The following is a 22,497-nucleotide window of genomic DNA, read 5'->3' on the forward strand; positions in this document are numbered from 1 at the left end:
CATTCAAAATCATATGTATTTGATATTTGCCACAAAACAAGTTTTTTCTAAAGATCTAGTTGGTCCTGTAAGAAGTTCTACCGATAAAAGAGTTTGTGGATCGAATGGATTTTTGGGAAACTTCCCAATTAAAGTGCCTTCCTATAGATTTAATAGGCACAGCATCTTAAAGTTGTGTACTGAAGTGCCTACTTCATATTAATTACTCCATTTCCCCTAGAATTATTGATATTAAAACCCATTTTCCCTAAAACACATTCTGAGGAAGTAGTATAAAGCATAGGAAATGCTGGCACTGCCTTACTGTATGCCGTATACTTTATATACCTGTTATCTCATTTAACTCTCAAAGGGACCCTGTTAAATAGATGTTATTTCCCCCATTTTGTAGAGCTAGAAGCAGGCTTAACAGTAAGTGGCAAGGCCAGCTGGGAACTCTGATCTTCAGAGTGTAAATTTCATGCTGTTTTCTATTGTTTCCCCTTCTATGAAGAACCTTGTTAGACTATTCCTGAAAAGAAATTACCTCTGAAGCAATTTTCTCAAATGCTTTTATAGTAACCTGTTAACAAAGATAATAAGTACCTAAGGTTGGGAATTCAAAAGAAGACTGTACTCTAAAGAAAGCTGAATTCTTGGTTTCAATAAAATCTTTTCTCAAGTTGAGCTTGAAAATGGTGCTCTAGGACAGTTTTAAACTTAAGCTTTGAGGAATTTCTTTTGATTTGATCATTACTCTACTATGGGATGTTTGGCAGTGTGTCCTTGGTAAATGTTGACTCCCTTCCCTACTTACCACACTTTCATGTAGACAAAAATGGATGGTAGGTTTCGATAATAGCCATTAAATTATTAGAACATTATTATATTCTCAAAAAAATAATCGATAACTGAGCTTTGCCTTTTTGGCATATAGCGTCTAGAATTCCTGATAGATTTTAAAGGAATTCATGTGAATTTGGGCTTCACTTCTGCCACTATGCAAATTCAGAATTCACATTCTGATTGGCATTACTTATCTTGCCCAGTCCAAAGATAAGTTTTACTTGTGGTTGGATTTGGAACCAGTCATTGCTTAAACAGAAAGAGCCTGCTCTTTCAACATTGACTACTTGGCCTTCTGTTCTTTGAGTCACTGCAGTCCAGGACTGTAACCAAACTTGTCTCTCTAATTCTGTACAACTGTTTTGTTTTACAACATTTACTCTTTTGCCATATTTAGTCCAAGTACATGAATTATTATATTTGCACTTTTGACTATAAGTTTTTTCCTTCCATACAAACAGGAATAATATTAAATGAAGGATTAAATAATAAATTTAAATATTGGTTAATAATAATCCATAGAGTTTGATTGGCCAATATTTTTCTGATTAATTCAACTAAACTATAATTTATATTTTAATTACAGAGGCAGAGGTCTGTGATTTCAGAACTTAATTGTTTCAAGCCCAACTTTAAATAATTATTGTAGTTCTTCCTAGGGAAAACAAAATATCCCTCTAAGTATCCTCATAGACCTCATTCTTAATATATTAATAAAATTTGCTTCATATATATTTTTCTGTTTCTTGCGTTTTTGTGTTGCACGTTCCAGACATCTTGTTAGGCACTATAAAACATTACCGCCCAAGATGCCTTTATTACAGAATGGTTCTCACTGGAATATTTACAGGTAAGAGCCATAACAGTGAGTACCAGTTATAAAATCCCTAACCCCTTGCTTACTAAATGTAGGAAATTTGCATTCTGATAAAGCATTGCCATTGCTCTTTGGAGCTACTTATATAACAAGAATAGTGATACCTAAAACTACTTTTAATTATAAAACTTGATATTTCAAGAACTCTTCTCTAAATTAAATCTACTCACTGAAATAGCAGAATTCTATTTGTTTTTGTCATTATTTGTTTTCTATGTTGACTTTAAGTGCAGTAATCTATTTCATTTTATTTTTGGATAATTTTAACTTGTGAAGCTCAATTCTGCCTACACATTCTAAGACCAAATCAGTGACTAGACAGGACAATCCCCTTCATCACGAATACTTTACCTCAAGAGTGCTGAGGTTTTCTGATGAAATACTGGCTAGGTAAGAGCATCTGGAAGTGAAATGTTCCACTTCCCTCGTCTGGTGTCCTGAACCCAAACAGCTGAGTTGTAGAACTGTTTCTCCTCTGATGTCCTTCATTTTGTTTTGGTGTGGCATCTGTTCTTGGTAATGAAGTTTGAGGCATTTTCTTTTAGTGCTTCCTGTGTCCAGTTTTTGCCTTATTAGATGTGATTTAGTGTCATTTTTCAATCTGAGACCCTTTAAAAAATTATGCAAAGCAACTTAAGCATAATCTTTGTTTAGTTTCATTTTTCTAAACAAAATTTTGCACTGTCATCCCGTCAGCTCTCTCGCACCCTTATGAACTGAATCCCAGCGATTCTACCTTTTGTGTAAAGAGGACATTATTTTATGCTCTACTCTCTAACATGGTCTTCCTTTCTTTGTTTTCTTTGTCTTTCTCTTCTACCACTGGATGCAATGCACTGGCACTAGTGAACTGCAGCCCTCCCTTGACAGGGCTAGGAGTGCTAGTACCAACTGCTTGAGACCAGATACTAGTTTGCATTCACCAGAACGAGAAAGGTATAAAATAAAGACTTTCTTAATTTCTTACCATTTGTACTAGTGTTTTTTTTTTTTTCCAGTCACTGTGTTTTGTTTCATGTGAGCCTCACAGGTTTATTCATTCATGTTCACATTGCTAACTGTCTACATTTCCCCCTCCCTTATTACATGTCTATGTAGAGGTATGTGTATGTGGATAAGCCACAGGGCACACATACACATATTTCTGTGAATGTTGCAAACGGTGTGATGTAATTTGTAAGGCTGTTGGCTACTGCTTCCCCCTCCCCTTTATTTATTTATTTATTTATTTTTTCTGTTCTTTGGTTTATTTACAAAGTTCTCAGGGAGCCTTCAATATGCTGATCATGTTTTAAGGTCCAATGAGTTATCTAAAGAGAGAGAGAGCTTTCCTGTTAGTTACACAACTAAATAGTATTTTTAAGTTTAACAACAATCTTCCATAGCTCAAAACAGGAATTCTGGGCCGGCGCTGTGGCTCAACAGGCTAATCCTCTGCCTTGCGGCGCCGGCACACCGGGTTCTAGTCCCGGTCAGGGCTCTGGATTCTGTCCCAGTTGCCCCTCTTCCAGGCCAGCTCTCTGCTGTGGCCAGGGAGTGCAGTGGAGGATGGCCCAAGTGCTTGGGCCCTGCACCCCATGGAAACCAGGAGAAGCACCTGGCTCCTGCCATCGGATCAGCGTGGTGCGCTGGCCGCAGCGCGCCGGCCGCGGCGGCCATTGGAGGGTGAACCAACGGCAAAGGAAGACCTTTCTCTCTGTTTCTCTCTCTCTCACTGTCCACTCTGCCTGTCAAAAATTAAAAAAAAAAAAAAAAAAAAACAGGAATTCTCTTATAATAGAACCATTCTATGTGCATCTCTTTTCATTTTTACCTGGTGTTTGAATATAGGTCATGTTTTGCATTAAATTACATTTTGACAACAAAAAATGGCATATTCATTAATGTCTACATAATATATACAAGGGTACTTTAAAAAGTTTGTGGAAAGATGAAATTAAATTAAGTTTGATGTAAAAATTTTTGAATCTGTGTGGTTTTATACAACATTTTATGAACTTTTTGAGTTCATATATGCACATATAATTTTGCTTAAAACTTTTATTCTCATTCTAATTCAGTTCATTCAGTGATTATGGGTCCCAGCTCTTAATTGTAAGCATTTACCTTTTTCATTTTGATAGAACCTTCTATTCCAGTAAATTTGGTTGCAATAGATAGCTCAGGTGATAAATACTGTCTGTTTTAAATTAGAAATCATTCATTCACAAAATATTTTCATTTTATCTCTTTATAAATACTGAAGAAAAATATTCGGTTGTGATAATTTACCCCACTTCTCCTCCTTCAGAGGCTATGTCAAATTTATCTTCAGCAAACTTTCTAGTCTAATTGTTTATTTTCTTACAAGACATTCCTGGAATTAAACAGTAGGTTCAGAAATACATACATATCATTAATATCTTTGTTAGATTCTAATAAAATCTACCTTTTAATTATGTACTGTTTTATATTTATAAGCTTGTAATAGAAAAAATGAAGTTTAATTTGCATTTTGTATCCTTTTACCCTTTTAATAGAAATTTTTGTTGAAAGGGCTTCAGGCTCTTCAAAAATCACAATTAAAATTGTGTCTTGTGTTTCCCCAAACTATAATTAAAGAGTAGCTAGACATTTTTAATTTTTTTAGTATTTATTATTTCCTATATGTGTTAGGTTAGTGTTTTTTAAAGAACAATTGCTTAAGTTCCTAGAAGCTTCTAATTGTGACACCAACCTAATGTTTTTAATAGAATCTAAACCAATGGCATCTGACAAAAGTAAATGTAAGCTACAGGTATACATTTTCTTGTGTTATAGCCTTATGATAAAACGTAAAATTAATTTTAATGTTTTACGCAAGCATATCAAAGCTATCTTTGTAACATATCATCAGTATAAAGCCTATGAGATTGCATTCACTTTTTCATAGTAAGCTATGCAAAGTACATTTTGTGCTTAGAGCACATCTGAATTTAGATTGGCCATGTGCTCAGCAGCTTCATGTGCCTTTGGCTACTATCTTGGACGACATAGGTTTGTTTTTATGGTGACACCTATCTGTCGTATCTCCTTGTGCCACTAAAGCCCCAACATTCACAAATATGTGTGTTGGTGAATTCAGTCCCTCAGATACACCCTTAAAACGTGTCAAACTGAAGATGGCTAATCTAGCCTCTGTTACTGCACAGGAAATTCAAGTGGATAAACTTACCTTTAATAGAAGAAGAAGAAATGAAAACCTCTATTGATGCTATATATTGACTAAAAATACGGCCAGCACCGCAGCTCAATAGGCTAATCCTCCACCTGCGGCACCGGCACACGGGGTTCTAGTCCCGGTCGAGGTGCCGGATTCTGTCCCGGTTGCCCCTCTTCCTGTCCAGCTCTCTGCTGTGGCCGGGAAGGCAGTGGAGGATGGCCCAAGTGCTTGGGCCCTGCACCCTAATGGGAGACTAGGAGAAGCACCTGGCTCCTGGCTTCGGATCAGTGCGGTGTGCTGGCCGCGGCGGCCATTGGAGGGTGAACCAACGGCAAAAAGAAAGACCTTTCTCTCTGTCTCTCTCTGTCTCACTATCCACTCTGCCTGTCAAAAAAAATTTTTTTTAAACTTTAATAAAAATAAATTGTGCACTTAAAAAAGCAAGGAGAGGGAACTGGTACTATCAGCAACCCTCTTAATTTATTGAGGTTACTTTCTTGCCAAGAAGAAAATTAAGCAAGTTTAGTTTTATTAGGGGAATTAAAGTAGTTGTAGATGCTTGTTGGTTTGGAAGATAGGAACTACATCCACCTTTTTGTTCCTGAGAGTGTCAGTAACTCCAACACAGAACTTAACAGCATCAGGAGTATGGACTTTATTGTCTTTGGAGGATGAACATGAGGAATATTGTAGGAAGAGAGAGGCCCAGAGTGTTTACCAGGATGCTTATTACTGTGATTGACCAGATGGCTTATTACATTAATGCCTACTATATCCATAAATTATTAGATACTTTTTAAACATTCATACCCTTAAGATAGTAAATTATCCCAACAAATCAGTGAACTAATGTTTCAGTTTTAAATGATGAGTCTAACCCATTTTGATATTTATATGCTGTTCCACTAACTTAATGCCACTTTCTGAAGTATCTTTACTAAATTTTAAAGCAAATTAAGTTTTGTATTAACATGAAGGGTGAAATTGCCAGAGAAGACTCAATACTTGGCACCATACTTTACTCATGATTCAGTAGACAAAGGCACAACATCCTTTCCTGAGGAAGTAGGAAGCCATAAATCCACCTTTTCTCTTATTATATGACCTGTCCCAGGTTAACAGATGAGTTTTGAGTAATACGTGAAGAATCACTGCTTGGAAAGGAAGCCTTTTCCATTTAGGAATTCTTACCATTTGTGTTGTGTGGTTACATGAATAGAAAAAATAGTTATGTGTTGCCATAATTCAAGAATGCCTCATAAACCAAGAAATACTAGGTTAATTTACAATAATGCCCACTCCCCATGCTTTCCTGCTTGGGAAGGAGTAAATCAAAGGCCTCAGGTCGAGCTGTTCCCTCACAGTTTTTTTTTTTAATTCTTAAATGTTCTAATACATTGATTTTTTTAGAGCTACTGGAGAACAGTTACTCTTCTTGGATGTTTTGTCTTTTTTCTTAACTTCTCACAGCAATCATTGCCTCACTTAAGTTCTCCTGAAAGGGTGATCCATATACTTGCCTCAGTCTTTGCCTTTCAGTAAATCCTGAAACTTGACTTCTGTGCCGTCCCACTGCACTGTTAGTATGCTTAAACTCCTCCGTGGGTTGCACTGGCTCCCTAGTTGTTCAGTGGCGGCTTACAGCATTTCACATTAACCTTACTGTCACCAATCTGTAATCCCTGTAATCCCTGCAGCACTCTCTTGCCTTGTGACACAGTCTCCTTTGCTGGCTTGTCCTCGCCTCCTACCCCATATAGATTAACATTTCCCTAGTTTCACCACGGGTTTCTTTTTAGCTACATTCACACCATCCCTTCGATTACATTTCTAACAAAGGCTCCCACCAGAATATATATGAGGACAGCGCTCCACTGTGGTTGATCAGGGCAGAATTTCCTCCTGAGTAGCAAGTCCAAATGTCCATTTGATGGCTTCCACATATAACTAGGCTCATCATCTGGAAATACTTCCCCTCTTGCTCTTTCTTCAAATCTAGTGCATCAATAAATCCTGTCATTGCCTCCCAAACAGATCAGTCACCTTGATGACAGCCCTTCTACAGTTTGTGTCATCCCTGACCCCCATTGTCTTATAAACTTTAGTAATACTCTTCATTATTTTATAGATTGTTTTTTCCAATAAAATTAAACTACCTTTCCTCCTTGAAAATTATACTCATTCTTTAAGAATTCAGGTCAAATGCCATTTTTGTTTTTGGTAAAACATTTCTTCACTCATGCCTGCCAGTCCCCCTTACACACACACACACACACATTGCCTTCTTCCCCTCTTTTTTTTTTTTTTTTTTTTTTTTTTTTTGCCAATTAGAACGATTTACATATCTGGGAACACGTAACTTAAATGCTTCTATTAAAACATATTACAGGGGCTGGCGCCATGGCTCACTTGGCTAATCCTCCACCTGCAGCACCGGCATCCCATATGGGCACCGGGTTCTAGTCCCGGTTGCTCCTCTTCCAGTCCGGCTCTCTGCTGTGGCCCGGGAGTGCAATGGAGGATGGCCCAGGTGCTTGGGCCCTGCACCCGCATGGGAGACCAGGAAGAAGCCCCTGGCTCCTGGCTTCGGATCGGCGCAGTGCTGGCCGTAGCAGCCATTAGGGGAGTGAACCAACGGAAGGAAGACCTTTCTTTCTGTCTCTCTCTCTCGCTGACTATAACCCTACCTGTCAAATAATTTTTTAAAATATTACAGTGTACTTAACAGTGTGTTTGTTTCTTCCACTGTGCTGTAAAACACTACAGGGAAGAGATTATATATTTGTCTTTTCCATTTCTAACAGCAGTGTTACTATTTTTCTCTTAGTAAATACCCAGTTTGGGGATTTTGTGAGTTTAGGAAAACACTCTGAAAGAAAAATAAAATAAAATTTAAAAAAAAAAGAAAAGCACTCTCTATTTTCCACCATCAAATTTGTCTAATCATGAGCTATACTCAGATTCTAGAAAAACTGGGAGCTCTAATTCTCAGCATACATATGATATACAAGTTTGAATGCCATGGCTATAAGACTGTAAGTCTGCTAACAAACCCCAAAATCTACCAGTTTCACTGAACCCCAAGAGGCTTCTGTTAGGCCTCCTGTCACATGGCTGCTTTGCAGGTTTGTTCATCTTGGTATTCACTATGTATAGAAAGGCAACCTGACTTTTCAAGGAGGAATCTGGAAAGGGATAAATCAGTTGTACTCGATTCCTGAACTGAAAGTCACCTGTCCTGTAAGCCACTCCCACCGTGAGGTGCAGTAAAGGAAATGGTTTTGTTTGTGTGAAAGTCCCTCCATAGGGAAACATGAGGCCAAAGGGAGGTGGTTCCTGTCACAAAAACAATTGTAAATTGAATCAAAATGAATTTCATGAATCTTGTTTCAAGTGTAAGCATCTATGTTAATTAAAATAAGTAAAATCACTTTAATGCAAAATTGGGGGAGGTCTTTTTATATTAGTTAAAATAAGAAAAGTAAAATCACTTTAATGCAATATTGGGGGAGGTCTTTTTTATTTTTGTAAAGATTTATTTATTTGAAAGGCAGAGTTACAGAGAGAGAAGGAAAGAGAAAGAGAAAGAAAGATACCTTTCATACGCTGGTTCACTCCCCAAATGGCCAGAATGTCCAGGGCTGGGCCAGGCTGGAGCCAGTAGCCAGGTGCTTCTCAAGGTCTTCCATGTAGGTGCAGGATCCCAAGCACGTGGACCGTTCTCTGCTGCTTTCCCAGGCACGTTAGCAGGGAGCTGTATAGGAAGTAGAGCTGCTGGGACTCAATCAGCGGCCTTATGGGGTGCCAGTGCAGCAGGCAGCAGCTTAACCTGATAGGAATTAATATGAATAAAATGAGAGTGAAACAAAAATACATTCTCGTATAATCATTTGGTTTCTAATGTTATAACTGCTCACAAATATTTTTGATTTGTGCTACATAAAACAAATGATTTGCTTTTTGCATAATCTCTTTTTTAGATAACTGAACTGCTCAGTTATATTTTCCCAATATGTATATACCTTTAAAAGATATATGTATATATGCAACCATGTATATTAAATATACACACATATTTGCTTTAAGATTTATCAATGCTAGGGAAGAAAAAGTCACAATATAACAAACATTTAATTTGCTCTGGAGGCATATCAGTTTTAATTCCGTTGTATCTCATCAGTGGGTCCTGTCATGTGTATCATCACTGTTAGTTTTGTCATTAAAATTCTCATTATCTCTTGCCTGAATTACTGCAAATCCTAGGGTCTTACTCACTTAATATCTACCCTAATACTCACACATGTTTATTACTGATTCTGTGCTGTGCATAATGGAAACAATTGTAAAAAAATAAATAAAACACCACCATAGGCAGGGAACTTATACCCTAATCCCTCAAACCTATATCCATCAGAATGATTCTTTTCTGAGCACAATGAAAGGAATGGACCCCAACAAACAGATGTTGCTGAATCAATACATTTACAATACCTGATATTTAAATACTAATAGTGTATTAAAATGTAAACAAGCAATATAACTTAGAAGCAGGCTGGTCTGAAAGAAAAGTCAAGAAGGGGTGATACAGTGCCATTTCATTATTAAAATTTCCAGCATAGCTTATCATATGAAAATAGTTGGACCTTTGTGTATTAGTTAACTAGGGTGGGTGTAAAAATTCTAATTTTGGTCTTTCTGTGTGATGGGAGAAAAAGAAGTTTCACCATTTTAAAGGCATATGAAATATGTTAGTCTATTTAAGTACAAGTATGTAATAATAAAACTTAAGTGACGTCTACTTTTAAAACAAAAAGCTGGGTATATATCAACCCTGCTCTCGTTACATCCAATATACATGAGGGGAAAGGTAAACAGGTTTCTTGAATGGGTGTTACATGTCAGCATATTCAGAAGGACTTCGAGTATAAAGATATAGATGTGTTCTGCTAAACATGTTTGTTCAAGATTACCTTTTAATTGCTTGCCTACACCACTCTCCTTCATAATTTACTGCATGCTTCATCATTATTACGTTTTATTTTTCTTTACTTTTATGTTTAAATAAATACAAGGACTGGAATTTTGCCTCAGGAAGGAAGGTTATACTTAAATCCTTTTAAGTGAATATTACTACTTCACAGAAGAATTTTTTGTGTTTTTGTATTTTTTTGTTTTCAAATAACAAAAAAATTGAGCTATTCTACATTACATGAGTATAATCTTGAAAACACTGAATTTGAATTTTTTAAAACTATTTTAGAAAACATTTTTTAATCCACAGAACAAAACCTATAAAGTGAAAAGAAACATTTTAGAGCCTTCAAATTGGATTAGCCAACCATTTAAATAATTTGAAATAATCTAATAATTTTAAATTGATGCAGAATTTTTTTTTAAATTACATTTAGAACTTTTAAGAGTATATGTCACTCAATCTTCTCTTCTCAAATTCTATTTTTGAACATCTTCGCTTGCTACATGGTTTCCTTAACACTCAAATTGAAATATGCTGAGTTTGGTTAAGACTGATTAGACAAAGCCTTACAAGGGAATTTCAGAACTGAGTACCTGCTGACATCAGGCATCTTGGTCATATGTTGACAACGCTTGCAGCTTTTGTCCTGATGATCTAGTAAATCCAGTAAGCCATATATGATGTCAAGAAAGGTGGATTTTTTTTGAGGGGGTGACATTAGAAAAAACCTCCCCTTTTTTTTTAAGATTTATTTATTTGAAAGGCAGAGTTGCAGAAGGTAGAGGCAGAGAGAGAGAGGTCTTCCATCCTCTGGGTCTCCCAAGCAGTGCAAAGGCCCAAGGATTGGGCCATCTGCTGCTGCTTTCCCAGGCCATAACACAGAGCTGGATCGAAAGTGGAACAGCCGGGACTAGAACCAGCGCCCATGTGGGATGCCAGCCTGCACTGCAGGCAGCGACTTTTCCCGCTATACCACAGTGCCGGCCCCAAAGTCTCCTCCTGATTCCTTTAATATGATTAATTTATCCCTTGTTGCATATGAGAAAGCCAATATATAGAGAAATTATCCTACTAAAATCTTCATAATTAATACATAAAAAAATTCCAAATCTGTCCTGTTCACTCTGTTATTACCTCTTTTCGTTTTCAACTAAGTGCTTGCAATTTGTGTTCATATATGGACAGACTGTCAAGGTAATTTAGTAAAAAAATGAACCAAGTTTCAGGCTTTAACTGTTAGTCATAAAGTATTTTAAATGCTGAAATTAAAAAAAAAAAAGTGTTTAACCAACTAAGAAATACTTTGCAAATAAAGAGTAGCAGACATTTAAAAATATAGTCCTGGTTTGTCATTTTATACATTTATAGTTTCCTTTTTTATCTAGCAGTGTTTTTCACCACTGTTTTTAAATTTCAATAGTCAGCCCTACAGTTTTTGACAAGAACACTTAAAACTTCAATTGGTAGCCTTCCCGTAGCTTTCCTCTTTACATCATTGTTTTTACACTAAAGAACATTTTAATTTCTTCCACTGTGATCCTTTTTTGTATTAAAGTCACAGACCTCACATTTACGGCTTTATCTTGAAAGTTCAATGTCTCAAATCAAATAAGCATTGGAAGTATTAAACTTATTTTATGGAAACCTAAGTGAAATTCTGAAGGATGCATCTTTTAAGACTTTTTTTATATGTGTTTATTGATATCAGTACACACAAAGCACATTTCAAGAGAAGAAAAAACTACACCTAATACAGCCCAAACATGTTCACAAATAAATGTTTGCTCTGCTTACTTGTGAGGTTACAGATTTCATTTTATACCGTGTATAATGAATCTTACTAAGGCTTATCAAAACGAGGATTAAATTATGAAGTACAGAATCTATACTTTGCCTTTTTGAGGTGATTTTCCAGTCCTGTTGTTCCATATATTCCTTTTTTTAAGAGTTACTAAATGTCCTGTTTTTTCCTGTCTTGTTCACTGGGCAAACAGGGGTAGATGGTCCCCCTCCCTAGATAGGAGACGACCTCCTAGCCCCAGGATTCAAATCCAGCATGCATCTCCGGAGAATGACAGGTACTAGCCAACTCCTCCTCACAGACGAGCGGCGTGGAGGGGCTTTAGGTCACCAAATAAAGGGTAACCAGGAAACGTGTGGTTGCTGCATGCCTCCTATGAGGAGCCAGAGCCACCTGTGTTCTGTGAGTCCATCAACAAAGGCATCCAGCTCTAATAAACACCTCAGGACATCTGGCTAACAGAGGTTAGAGCACAGGTGGCAACTGCACACACAGTCGAGGCAGGACCCAGTGAAGGAGTTGTTTCCACCGGCATTTGTTTCAGTGTTTTGAATCTCTAGAAGCATATTTAAGTACTGTTTTTGCTTACATTTGAATCCTATAAATCCTCAGGTGTTTAAGAGTGTATTAAAATCTACTACAGAGCCAAATATTCGTTATAGTTGATCATTTAATCTCAACTGTCTTGTTTTAGTACTATCTAAGCTTGTTAATCATGAACTTTAGGCTTTGGGTATATTAAAAATCGCCTAGTTTAAAGCAGAACACCTGGTTATTGTACACTTTCTGAATATTGTGGTTTTAAACAAAGCATTTTCAAGGGCAAGGGTGAGGCCACAAGGTAGGTTTCTAAAAATAGCATCAGTGCTTTGAATCCACTTCATGTTAATAAAGTCACAAGTTCCACAAAATATATTTTCTATTCCTTTTGTAATTATTCTGTTTGGTTTTTGTGGTTGTAAAATTGAATTGTGGTGTTTGTTGTTATCTTTAGTTTTTTTTGTTGTTGTTGTTTTATTTTTTTTCTGACTGGTCACAACTGTTTTGGGATATTTTAAGTGCTTTTCTGGTGTAAGCAGAAGTTAAGTCAACATATTAATGATGTTTATTAAGAAGATAAGTAGATGTAGTATTTCTGAAATTGAACAACTGATCTTATGAGCATTTAGGTTCTCCTTTTCTTGTATACATACGTATAGCAAAGTGGTTGTAGCCTAAGTTATTAATGACATCTTTTTATTCTTATTATGTAAACAAAAATATGTTTATGAATTCAATTTAAAAGAAAAATTATACTGCCACAAGAAGAAAAATGTTATTTTACAAATTTTGGAAAAGACCACGATTTTCTTCAGATATTTTCTGAATGTTTCAGAATATTTTAAACATTTATATTTTAATATTTAGAATTTAAAATTAATTTCTTCTGCTGTTACCTGATTTCTAGGATAGAATTTCTGGAAGAATTAGTAAAATAACTCATCTAAAAATTATTACTAAGTGTAAAGCCCTTTACAATAAGAGTAAATCTGTATTGAATAAAAATTTAATCCTATACTGCTACTAATTTGTCCAGTAAGCACTTAGATGGGCCCCTATTATGGATATTATTCTAATCACTGGAGTTCAACTGTGATTAAGAAAGACAAGGGTCTGGCTGTCAAGGAACCTAGAATTTACTTTTAGGAAAGATAATTCTGGAAAATCATTGGATTTATTCCAAAACAAATAAGTGATTTCACCCAGTGTAATAAATGCTTAAGTATAAGACAGGTAAATATGATGATCTTTCAAAAGTGAATGTAAGTTTATCTGGATATTGATTAATCCAAATACTAACCAAGTAATAGTTTAGTTTTTATATGCCTGTCATTAGCTTCAATTAATGGTATATAATTTATGTTATTTTATTTTCCAGATTGCATATATACTTGTAAGTGTAGATTTTAGTAGGGAAATTATTCTATTTGATAAAATTTTTAAACCAAATTTATTAAATTCAAAATTATGAATATGCATTTTACTGTGTTTTAAAAAAATATAGGGAGGAGTTACAGAGAGATCACCCATCTGCTGGTTCACTTCCCAATAGAGAGGGCTAAGCCAGGCAGAAACCAAGAGCTAGGAACTTCATACAGGTCTCCCAAGTAGGTGACAGAGGCCTAAATACTTGGGCCATCTTCTGCTGCTTTTTCTAGGCCTTTATCATGGAGTTGGATCAAAAGTGGGTCAGCTGGGAAACAAACTGGCATCCATATGGGATGTTGGCATTGCAGGCAGCGACTTTACTGAAATGCCACAATGACAGCCCCACTATTTTTTTTTTATGATGGCTTATTTCTAAGTAAGTCTTGAATTTATCCAGAAGATATATGTTTTAAGATGATTTGATACTATGATTTAGTATTGTATAGAGTAAAAATAATTTGTAATAAACTTTTGTTAAAATATAGCAGTAGGGGCTGGTGTTGCGGCATAGCAGGTATAGCTACTGCCTGCAGTGCCAGCATCCCATATGGTCACCAGTTCATATCCCAGCTGCTCTACTTCAGATCTAGCTCTCTTCTAATGTGTCTGAGAAAGCAGTGGAAGATGGCCCAAGTGTTTGGGCACCTGCTACCCACATAGGAGACCTGGATGAAACTCATGGCTCCTGGCTTCAATCTGGCCCAGCCCTGGCAATTCAGGCTATCTGGGGAGTGAACAAGTGGAATGGAAGATTCTTTCTCTCTCACTTTCAAATAAATAAATCTTAAAAAAATAAAAAATATATAAAAATTATATGTATCCATAAAGATGAGAGAGAAATCACTATGAACTAATGCTAAATTCATGGGTAGCTATGTCAGTCACTTAGCAAAACTTAATAAACATGTGCAGGACACCACTCATCAACTTTGGACTCTCATTGAGAATTTCTACCAATTTCTAAATGCAAAGAGCATGGCATCAGATTTGGATGTAGCTAATGTTTATACGCATTTGGTCATTGGGTGGCTTTTGCCATAGGACATTGAAAGCCAGGGTTCTAAAACCAGTGACAGTTTATACTGTCAGTCTGTGGATGTTTTGTATAATGGCCATGTTTGGTTGTTTTGAAAATAATAATGTGGCGGGCACCGCAGCTCAATAGGCTAATCCTCCACCTGCGGCGCCGGCACACTGGGTTCTAGTCTCCATCGGGGCGCTGGATTCTGTCCTGGTCACTCCTCTTCCTGTCCAGCTCTCTGCTGTGGCCCGGGAGTGCAGTAGAGGATGGCCCAAGTCCTTGGGCCCCGCACCCAATGGGAGACCAGGAGAAGCACCTGGCTCCTGCCTTCGGATCAGCACAGTGTGCCGGCCGCAGCGTGCCGGCTGTAGCGGCAATTGAAGGGTGAACCAACGGGAGGAAAACCTTTCTCTCTGACTCACTCTCTCACTGTCCACTCTGACTGTAAAAAAAAAAAAAAAAAAAAAAAAGGAAAGAAAATAATAATGTGACACAAGTAAGAAATACTTTGTCTTTTTTTAAAGATTTATTTTTATTTATTTGAAAGACAGATTTACAGAGAGAGGTAGAGACAGAGAGAGAGGTCTTTCATCTGATGGTTCACTTCCCAGATGGCTGCAATGGCCGGAGCTATGCCAATCTGAAGCCAGGAGCCAGGAGCTTCCTCCAGGTCCCCCATATGGGTGCAGGCTATCCCAGGCCACAGCAGAGAGCTGGATCAGAAGAGGGGCAGCCAGGACTAGAACTGGCACCCATATGGGATGCTGGCGCTTCAGGCCAAGACTTTAACCCACTGTGCCACAGCGCCGGTGCCAAGAAAAACTTTTTTAAGAGGGTTCTCAAGTACCTTCAAATAAGTCAGAATACCTTTTGGTGCCCTCTGATTTCCCATACAGGTATATGTACACAGACACACATGTATTCATATAGATGTACACACACACCCAATTTTAAATGAATCACCTCTACATAACCTAGTTTCAACAATAAGCATTCCTGATGTTATCTCAAATGGTACTATATATATAGTTTATCTAGATCTAGAAATAGATTAGAAGTTATAGGCTATTTAAAGTAATGATAAAAATACATAATTTTGGACCCCTTCATGAATATTTGTGACTTAAAAATTTCAGTGAAAATTTGCCTGCATTTTATTACTAAAAATGCTAAGACTTTTAGAAAATCATCATTCTGGTGACAAAGTATCTCTTTCAAAATGGCATTATTTTAATAGGTTAAAAAGTACCTTTTTTGAACTTGGGTGCACATATGTCTATGAATCTTAGTATAACTTAGATCTGCGTGTGGCTTGTAATTACCACATTTTGTGAATGCCACTTAGGGAAAAAATGTGTTTTAATGTGTTCCTGAAGCATGAAGTTTCTAAGTTTAGTGCTGACAGTTTAACCATTCATCTTTAAGTAGGAAAGGCTGTTGTAAATTATTATTGTTATCTAATTCAACTTCAAACTATTTTGGTAAATACTTTATCCAAGAAGATACAAATCCTTGTAGGTTACGTCTTGAAGTGTTTTAATATGTTGTTAACTTGAAGTTTTGATTCCAGAATTTTGATTGAGAATTATTTTGCATCAATACAAAGGCACACGTTGGAGATACCATAAGTTCAATTCCAGGTTAACACAATAAAGAACACATTGTAATAAAATGAGCCACACAATATTTTTTTTTTGGTTTCCAAGTATATGTAAAAGTTAAACATATTACGTGTACAATAGAATTATGATCACAAAACTGTGTGCATTTCCTAATTGTAAAATACTTCATTACTAAAAATGCTAGTAATGATAGAAGCCTTCAAGTAATAATCTTGCTGATGTGGGGGGTGGGGTCTTCCCTTGATGTTAATGTCTGCTGACTGATTCAGGGTGTGGTTGCTAAAGGCTAAGTGGTAGTGACATTTTCTTAAAATAAGACAGCCATGAAGTTTGCTGCATCTGTTACCATGAGAGATTTCTTTGTAGCTTGTGATGCTATTTGATTGCATTTTACACACAGTAGAACTTGTTTAAAAGCTGGTGTCAATCCTCTTAAATCCTACTTATGATTTATCAACTCAGTCTATGTAGTACTGTAAATCCTTCGCTGTCATTTTAACAATGTTCACAGCATATTCTTTAGGAATAGTTTCCATCTCTAGAAGCCAGTGTCCTTGCTAATCCATAAGAAGCAAGTCCTCATCAGATAAGTTTCATCAGGAGATTGCAGCAAGTCAGTGACAAATGTAGGCTCTGCTCCTAATTTTGGTTCTCTTGCTTTTTCCATAACTTCTATGTTTACTTCCTCCACTGAACACCCTCAAAGTCACTGATGAGGGTTACAATCAACTTCTTCCAAACTCCTATTAAACTGACAGTTTGGCCTCCTGTGAATTATGAATGTTCTTTTTTTTTTCTTTTTGACAGGCAGAGTGGACAGTGAGAGAGAGAGCCAGAGAGAAAGGTCTTCCTTTGCCATTGGTTCACCCTCCGATGGCTGCCGTGGCCGGCGCACTGTGGCCAGCGCACCGCGCTGATCCGATGGCAGGAGCCAGGTGCTTCTCCTGGTCTCCCATGGGGTGCGGGGCCCAAGCACTTGGGCCATCCTCCACTGCACTCCCTGGCCACAGCAGAGAGCTGGCCTGGAAGAGGGGCAACCGGGACAGAATCCGGCGCCCCGACCGGGACTAGAACCCGGTGTGCCGGCGCCGCAAGGCAGAGGATTAGCCTAGTGAGCCGCGGCGCCGGCCAGAATTCACCATTCTTGATGCCATTAAGAACATTCATAATTCGGCCGGCACCACAGCTCAATAGGCTAATCCTCCACCTGCAGCGCTGGCACGCCGGGTTCTAGTCCCGGTTGGGGCGCTGGATTCTGTCCCGGTTGCCCCTCTTCCAGGCCAGCTCTCTGCTGTGGCCCGGGAGTGCAGTAGAGGATGGCCCAAGTGCTTGGGCCCCGCACCCAATGGGAGACCAGGAGAAGCACCTGGCTCCTGCCTTCGGATCAGTGCGGTGTGCCGGCCGCAGCGCGCCAACCGCGGCAGCCATTGGAGGGTGAACCAAAGGCAAAGGAAGACCTTTCTCTCTGTCTCTCTCTCTCTCACTGTCCACTCTGCCTGTCAAAAAAAAAAAAAAAGAATGGTGAATTCTTTCCAGAATGTTTTCATTTTGCCCCCAGATGCATCAGAAGACTTACTCTGCACTGCGGCTGTAATCTTACAAAATGTATTTCTTAAATAATAAGGTGTGAAAGTTTAAGTTATTGCTTGATCCATGGGCTGTGAAATGGATGTCATATTAGTGGACATAAAAATTTTAATCTTATTGTACATCTGCTTCTTGAGTGACCAGGTGCATTTTGAATGGACAGTAGTATTTTGAAATGAATCATTTTTTTTTCTAAACAGTAGTTCTCAGCAATGGGAAATAAAATATTTGGTACACCATGTTGTAAAGAAATAGGCGCTGCCATCCAGAGTTCGATGTTCCTTTTGAACACGGGCAGGGTATACTTAGTATGATTCTTTAGGTCCCTAGGATTTTCAGGATGGTGAATTCCCACTGGTGTCCTCTTAAAGTCACCAGCTGCACTAACGTCTAACAAGAGAAGAGACTCAGCCTGTTCTTTGAAGATTTAAAGCCAAGCATTGATTCTGTCTAGCTTTTAAAATCCTAAATAGCATCTTCTTTCATGAGGCAGTTTTGTCTGCCCTGAAAATCTGTTGTTTAGTCATTTTCATAGGTAATCTTAGTAGGTCTTCTGGGTAATTTGATGTATCTTCTACATCAGCCATTGCAGCCTCACCTTGTGGTTTTATGCTTTGGCGACAGCTTCTTTCCTTAAACCTCCTGAACCAACCTCTGTTAATTTAAAACTTTTCTTATGCAACTTCCTCACTTCTCTCAGTCTTCTTAGAATTGAAAATTCAGGACTGTGCTATGGATTAGGCTTTGGTAGAAGAGAATGTTGCAGCTGGTTTGATATCCTATCCAAATGCTAAAATTTTCTCCATCTCAGCAGTAAGACTTTTGACTTTTCTTATCATGCTTGTTCTCACATTTCCTTCAATAACTTTCTTTGCATTCACAATTGTTTGGCACAAGGAGCCCAGCTTTTAGCCTATTTGGGCTGTGGACATGGCTTCTTCCCTAAATGTAATCATTCCTAGCATTTGATTTAAAGTGAGAAGAAGGTGGCTTTTCCTTCCACCCGAACACCTAGAGACTACTGCTGAAGTACTAACTGGCTTAATCTCGGTATCATTGCGCCTGAAGAATGTAGAGATGGGGAAACAGCCACTAGGTGGAGCAGTCAGAACATGTACACATTTATCAGTTAGGTTCACAATCTTACATGAGCACTGTTAATGGTGCCTTCAGACAGTCACAGTAGAACATTAAAGCTCATTAACACAGATCATCATAACAAGTATGCTGATAATGAAAAATTTGGAAATATTTTGAGAAATACCAAAATGAATTAAAAAAAACACACAGCAAGTGATATATGCTGTTTGAAAATTGTTGCCAGGCTTTGTTTATACAAGGTAGCCATAAACCTTTAGCTTATTAAAAAGTGTATATGTGGTATAATAAATATAGAATAATAAAACAAGTTAGCCTGTGCAGGGGTTTTTTTCTTGTTTTGTTTTGTTTTGTTTTCAAACTTTGGAGAGAGATGCTGAATGCACATGATTGGTTGGGTCAAGGCCAAGAAATCAATCCAGGCCTCCCAGATGGGTAACAGGAACTCAATTACTTAAGCATCATCTCCATCCTCCAGGGTGCACATTACAAGGAAGCTAGAGTTTGGAGCTGAAGGATTCAAATCCAAGGAGTCTGATGAGAGATGCAGGATCTTAATCATGTAGAGGCCTGCTTCCTCTACATGATGTGTATTTTTTTTTAATATGTTATTTGAAAGGCAGAGTTACAGAGAAGGGGAAATACAGAGATCTTCCATCCTCTGATTCATGCCCCATGTGACTGCAATGGCCAGGGCTGGACCAGACGGAAGGCAGGAGCTCCCAGTGGGCCTGAGGATTTGGGCCATCATCCACAGCTTTCTCAGGAGCCCCAGCAGGGAGCTGAATTGGAGTGAAGCAGCCATGACTCAAATTGGTGCCCACATGAGATGCTAGTGTCACAGGCGGCAACTTTACCCACTACGCCGGCCCCTTCTATATGATATTTTTAGAGGTACAGTTTATTAGTGTGTGCTTCAAATACTAAAAATATTTGATTAATTAATCCTGTTTTCCACGGCTTTATTGAAATGCTTAAAGCATCCTGTTGTATTTAAGATTTATTTCTTTGGTCTTTTTGCTAAAGTAGTTATAGTACGTTACACAGCTAACCAGATTGTTGCTTGATAGCACCTACTTCCTGTAAGAATCCTTGACCAATAGTGCCAAGTAGTTTCTTTCAATTTAAAATGAATTAACCTTCCTTCTTCGCTGGAAGTATTTCTGAAATAAAAAAGTCACCCACTTTTTCAGAAAGAATTCATGGCAGTTGCCACAACATGGTTAGTAAATCTGTTACTTACCATTTTTATTCACAACTTTATTATGTGTATTTTTTTTAAATGTCCTTGTTGGGAGTGAAAGGAATGTGCCTATGTACTAAAATACTTGCACTAAATCTCTTTAATGGGTATAGACACACATAAATACCAACATACAGAAGGAGAAATGTATGAGGATCTTAATGACATGCATCCATCTTCACTACATGTAAACACTACTTATTTAGACTGATTCTTTTCAATTTTAATATTTTACTTTTTTAAGATTTATTTTATTTATTTGAAAGACAGTGTTACAGAGAGCAGGGATCTCTGCTCCCAGATTTCTGCTTATGGCCTGAGAAAGCGTTGGAGGATTGCCCAAGTACTTGAGCCACTGTACCTACCCAGAGGAAGCACCTGGCTCCTGTCTTTGGATTGGTTTGGCTCTGGTCATTGCAAACATTTGGGAAGTGAACCAGTGGATGCAAGACCTTTCTGTTTTTCAGTCTCTTTCTAACTGCCTCTCAAATAAATAAATAAAATCTTTTAAAAAAGAAAAAGGGCACATAATACATTTTAACAATTACCATTCTTTTGATGGCCAACTTTATGAATATTCACACAAATTAATAGATAATAATTTAAAATCGAATTACAAGTAATTTAGCTTTACTTGGAAACACCCAGTTTTTCTATTATGATTTGTGCTACAGTTTAAAAGAATTGTTTATTATACCTTAAATTTGAATGTAACTTTATTTTTCAGAATTTTATTTCTGCCCTGTTAACTGGAAAGTATAAAGCCAAAATCATACAGTGTTAAGTTGTGAAAAAGAAAAAAAAATCTAAATGTTTGATTCTGTCATCTTTAAATGAAGATACATCTTTATGAATAATAATTTTTAAAAGTAGAATAAAAATGCATGTGTATAAAAACAGGGAACTTAAGGACAAGAGTACATGATGGTGATGTCCTCACCAGTTAAGACCTATATTCCCTTGGTGAATCACCTAAGTTTTTCAGAGACTTAGTTTTCTTACCCTTTTTTAAAAAAAAATATATTTATGGTAGGCTGGCGCCGTGGCTTAACAGGCTAATCCTCTGCCTTGCGGTGCCGGCACACCGGATTCTAGTCCCGGTTGGGGCGCCAGATTCTATCCCGGTTGCCCCTCTTCCAGGCCAGCTCTCTGCTATGGCCCGGGAAGGCAGTGGAGGATGGCCCAAGTCCTTGGGCCCTGCACCTGCATGGGAGACCAGGAGAAGCACCTGGCTCCTGGCTTCGGATCAGTGAGATGCGCTGGCCACGGCGGCCATTGGAGGGTGAACCAAAGGCAAAAGGAAGACCTTTCTCTCTGTCTCTCTCTCTCTCTCACTATCCACTCTGCCTGTCAAAAAATAAATAAATAAATAAATAAATAAATATTTTTATGGTAAACAAAGTCCATGTATTTTTATATATATACAGGTTTAGGAACACAGTGATGTTTCACAACTTATCCTCCCTCCCACCCATGCTCCTACCCTCCCTTCTCCTTCCATTCTTACTCTTTTTAATTTTTGCAATGATACACTTTCATTGTATTTTAGAATCATAAGTGTAAGCACTCCACTAAGTAAATAATTCATCAGATAGTAAACAGAAAATAAACAAAAACACTGTTTTTCAACAGAAGAGACGAGGGCTGTAAGCAATTATTGAATCTCAGGATGTCAGTTTTGCTCCTATACATTACAGGTTTTGTACTCTATTATTTACCACAGATCAGGTAAAACATGATATTTGCCTCTTTAGAACTGGCTTATTTCACTAAGTATATTGGTTTCCAGTTGCATCCATTTTGTTGCAAAAGACAGGATTTAATTTTTTATGGCTGTATAATATTCCATAGTGTAAATATTCCACATTTTTTAAATCCAAGCATTGATTAATGGATATCTGGGTTGATTCCATATCTTAGCTATTGTGAATTGAGCTTCAGTAATCATGAGGGTACAGATTACTCTTTTATATGCTGATGTCATTTCCTTTGGGAAAATTCCCAGGAGTGGTATTGCTGCATCATATGATAGATCTATTTTCAGATTTCTGAGGAGTCTCCATACTGTTTTCCACAATGGCTGTACCAGTTTTCGTTCCCACCAACAGTGTATCAGGCATACCTTTTCCCCACATTCTCACTGGCATTTGTTTTTTGATATCTGTATGAGAGCTGTTCTAACTGGGATGGGGTGAAACATCATTGTGGTTTTGATTAGTTTTCCCTGATGGCTAGTGATCCTGAACATTTTTTTATGTTGTCTATTGGCCATTTGAATTTCATCCTGTGAGAAGTTCCT

General features: G+C 37.6%; 1 protein-coding gene across 6 annotated transcripts in view; it reads left to right on the forward strand.

Moving 5' to 3' along the window:
* Positions 1-22,497, forward strand: part of RIMS1 (regulating synaptic membrane exocytosis 1) — a 534,165-nt gene that overhangs the window by 363,979 nt on the left and 147,689 nt on the right. The window contains exons 20-23 of one of the 6 annotated variants that reach the window (XM_062186349.1): positions 1,598-1,675; positions 1,979-2,092; positions 2,549-2,638; positions 11,853-11,936. The exons of the other annotated variants lie outside the window; for them this stretch is intronic. Coding sequence (XP_062042333.1) covers positions 1,598-1,675; positions 1,979-2,092; positions 2,549-2,638; positions 11,853-11,936 — 366 coding nt within the window. The remainder of the gene's footprint in view (positions 1-1,597; positions 1,676-1,978; positions 2,093-2,548; positions 2,639-11,852; positions 11,937-22,497) is intronic. 6 annotated transcript variants of the gene reach the window in all.

The sequence above is a fragment of the Lepus europaeus genome, chromosome 3 (assembly GCF_033115175.1).
Source record: "Lepus europaeus isolate LE1 chromosome 3, mLepTim1.pri, whole genome shotgun sequence".
NCBI lineage: Eukaryota > Metazoa > Chordata > Mammalia > Lagomorpha > Leporidae > Lepus > Lepus europaeus.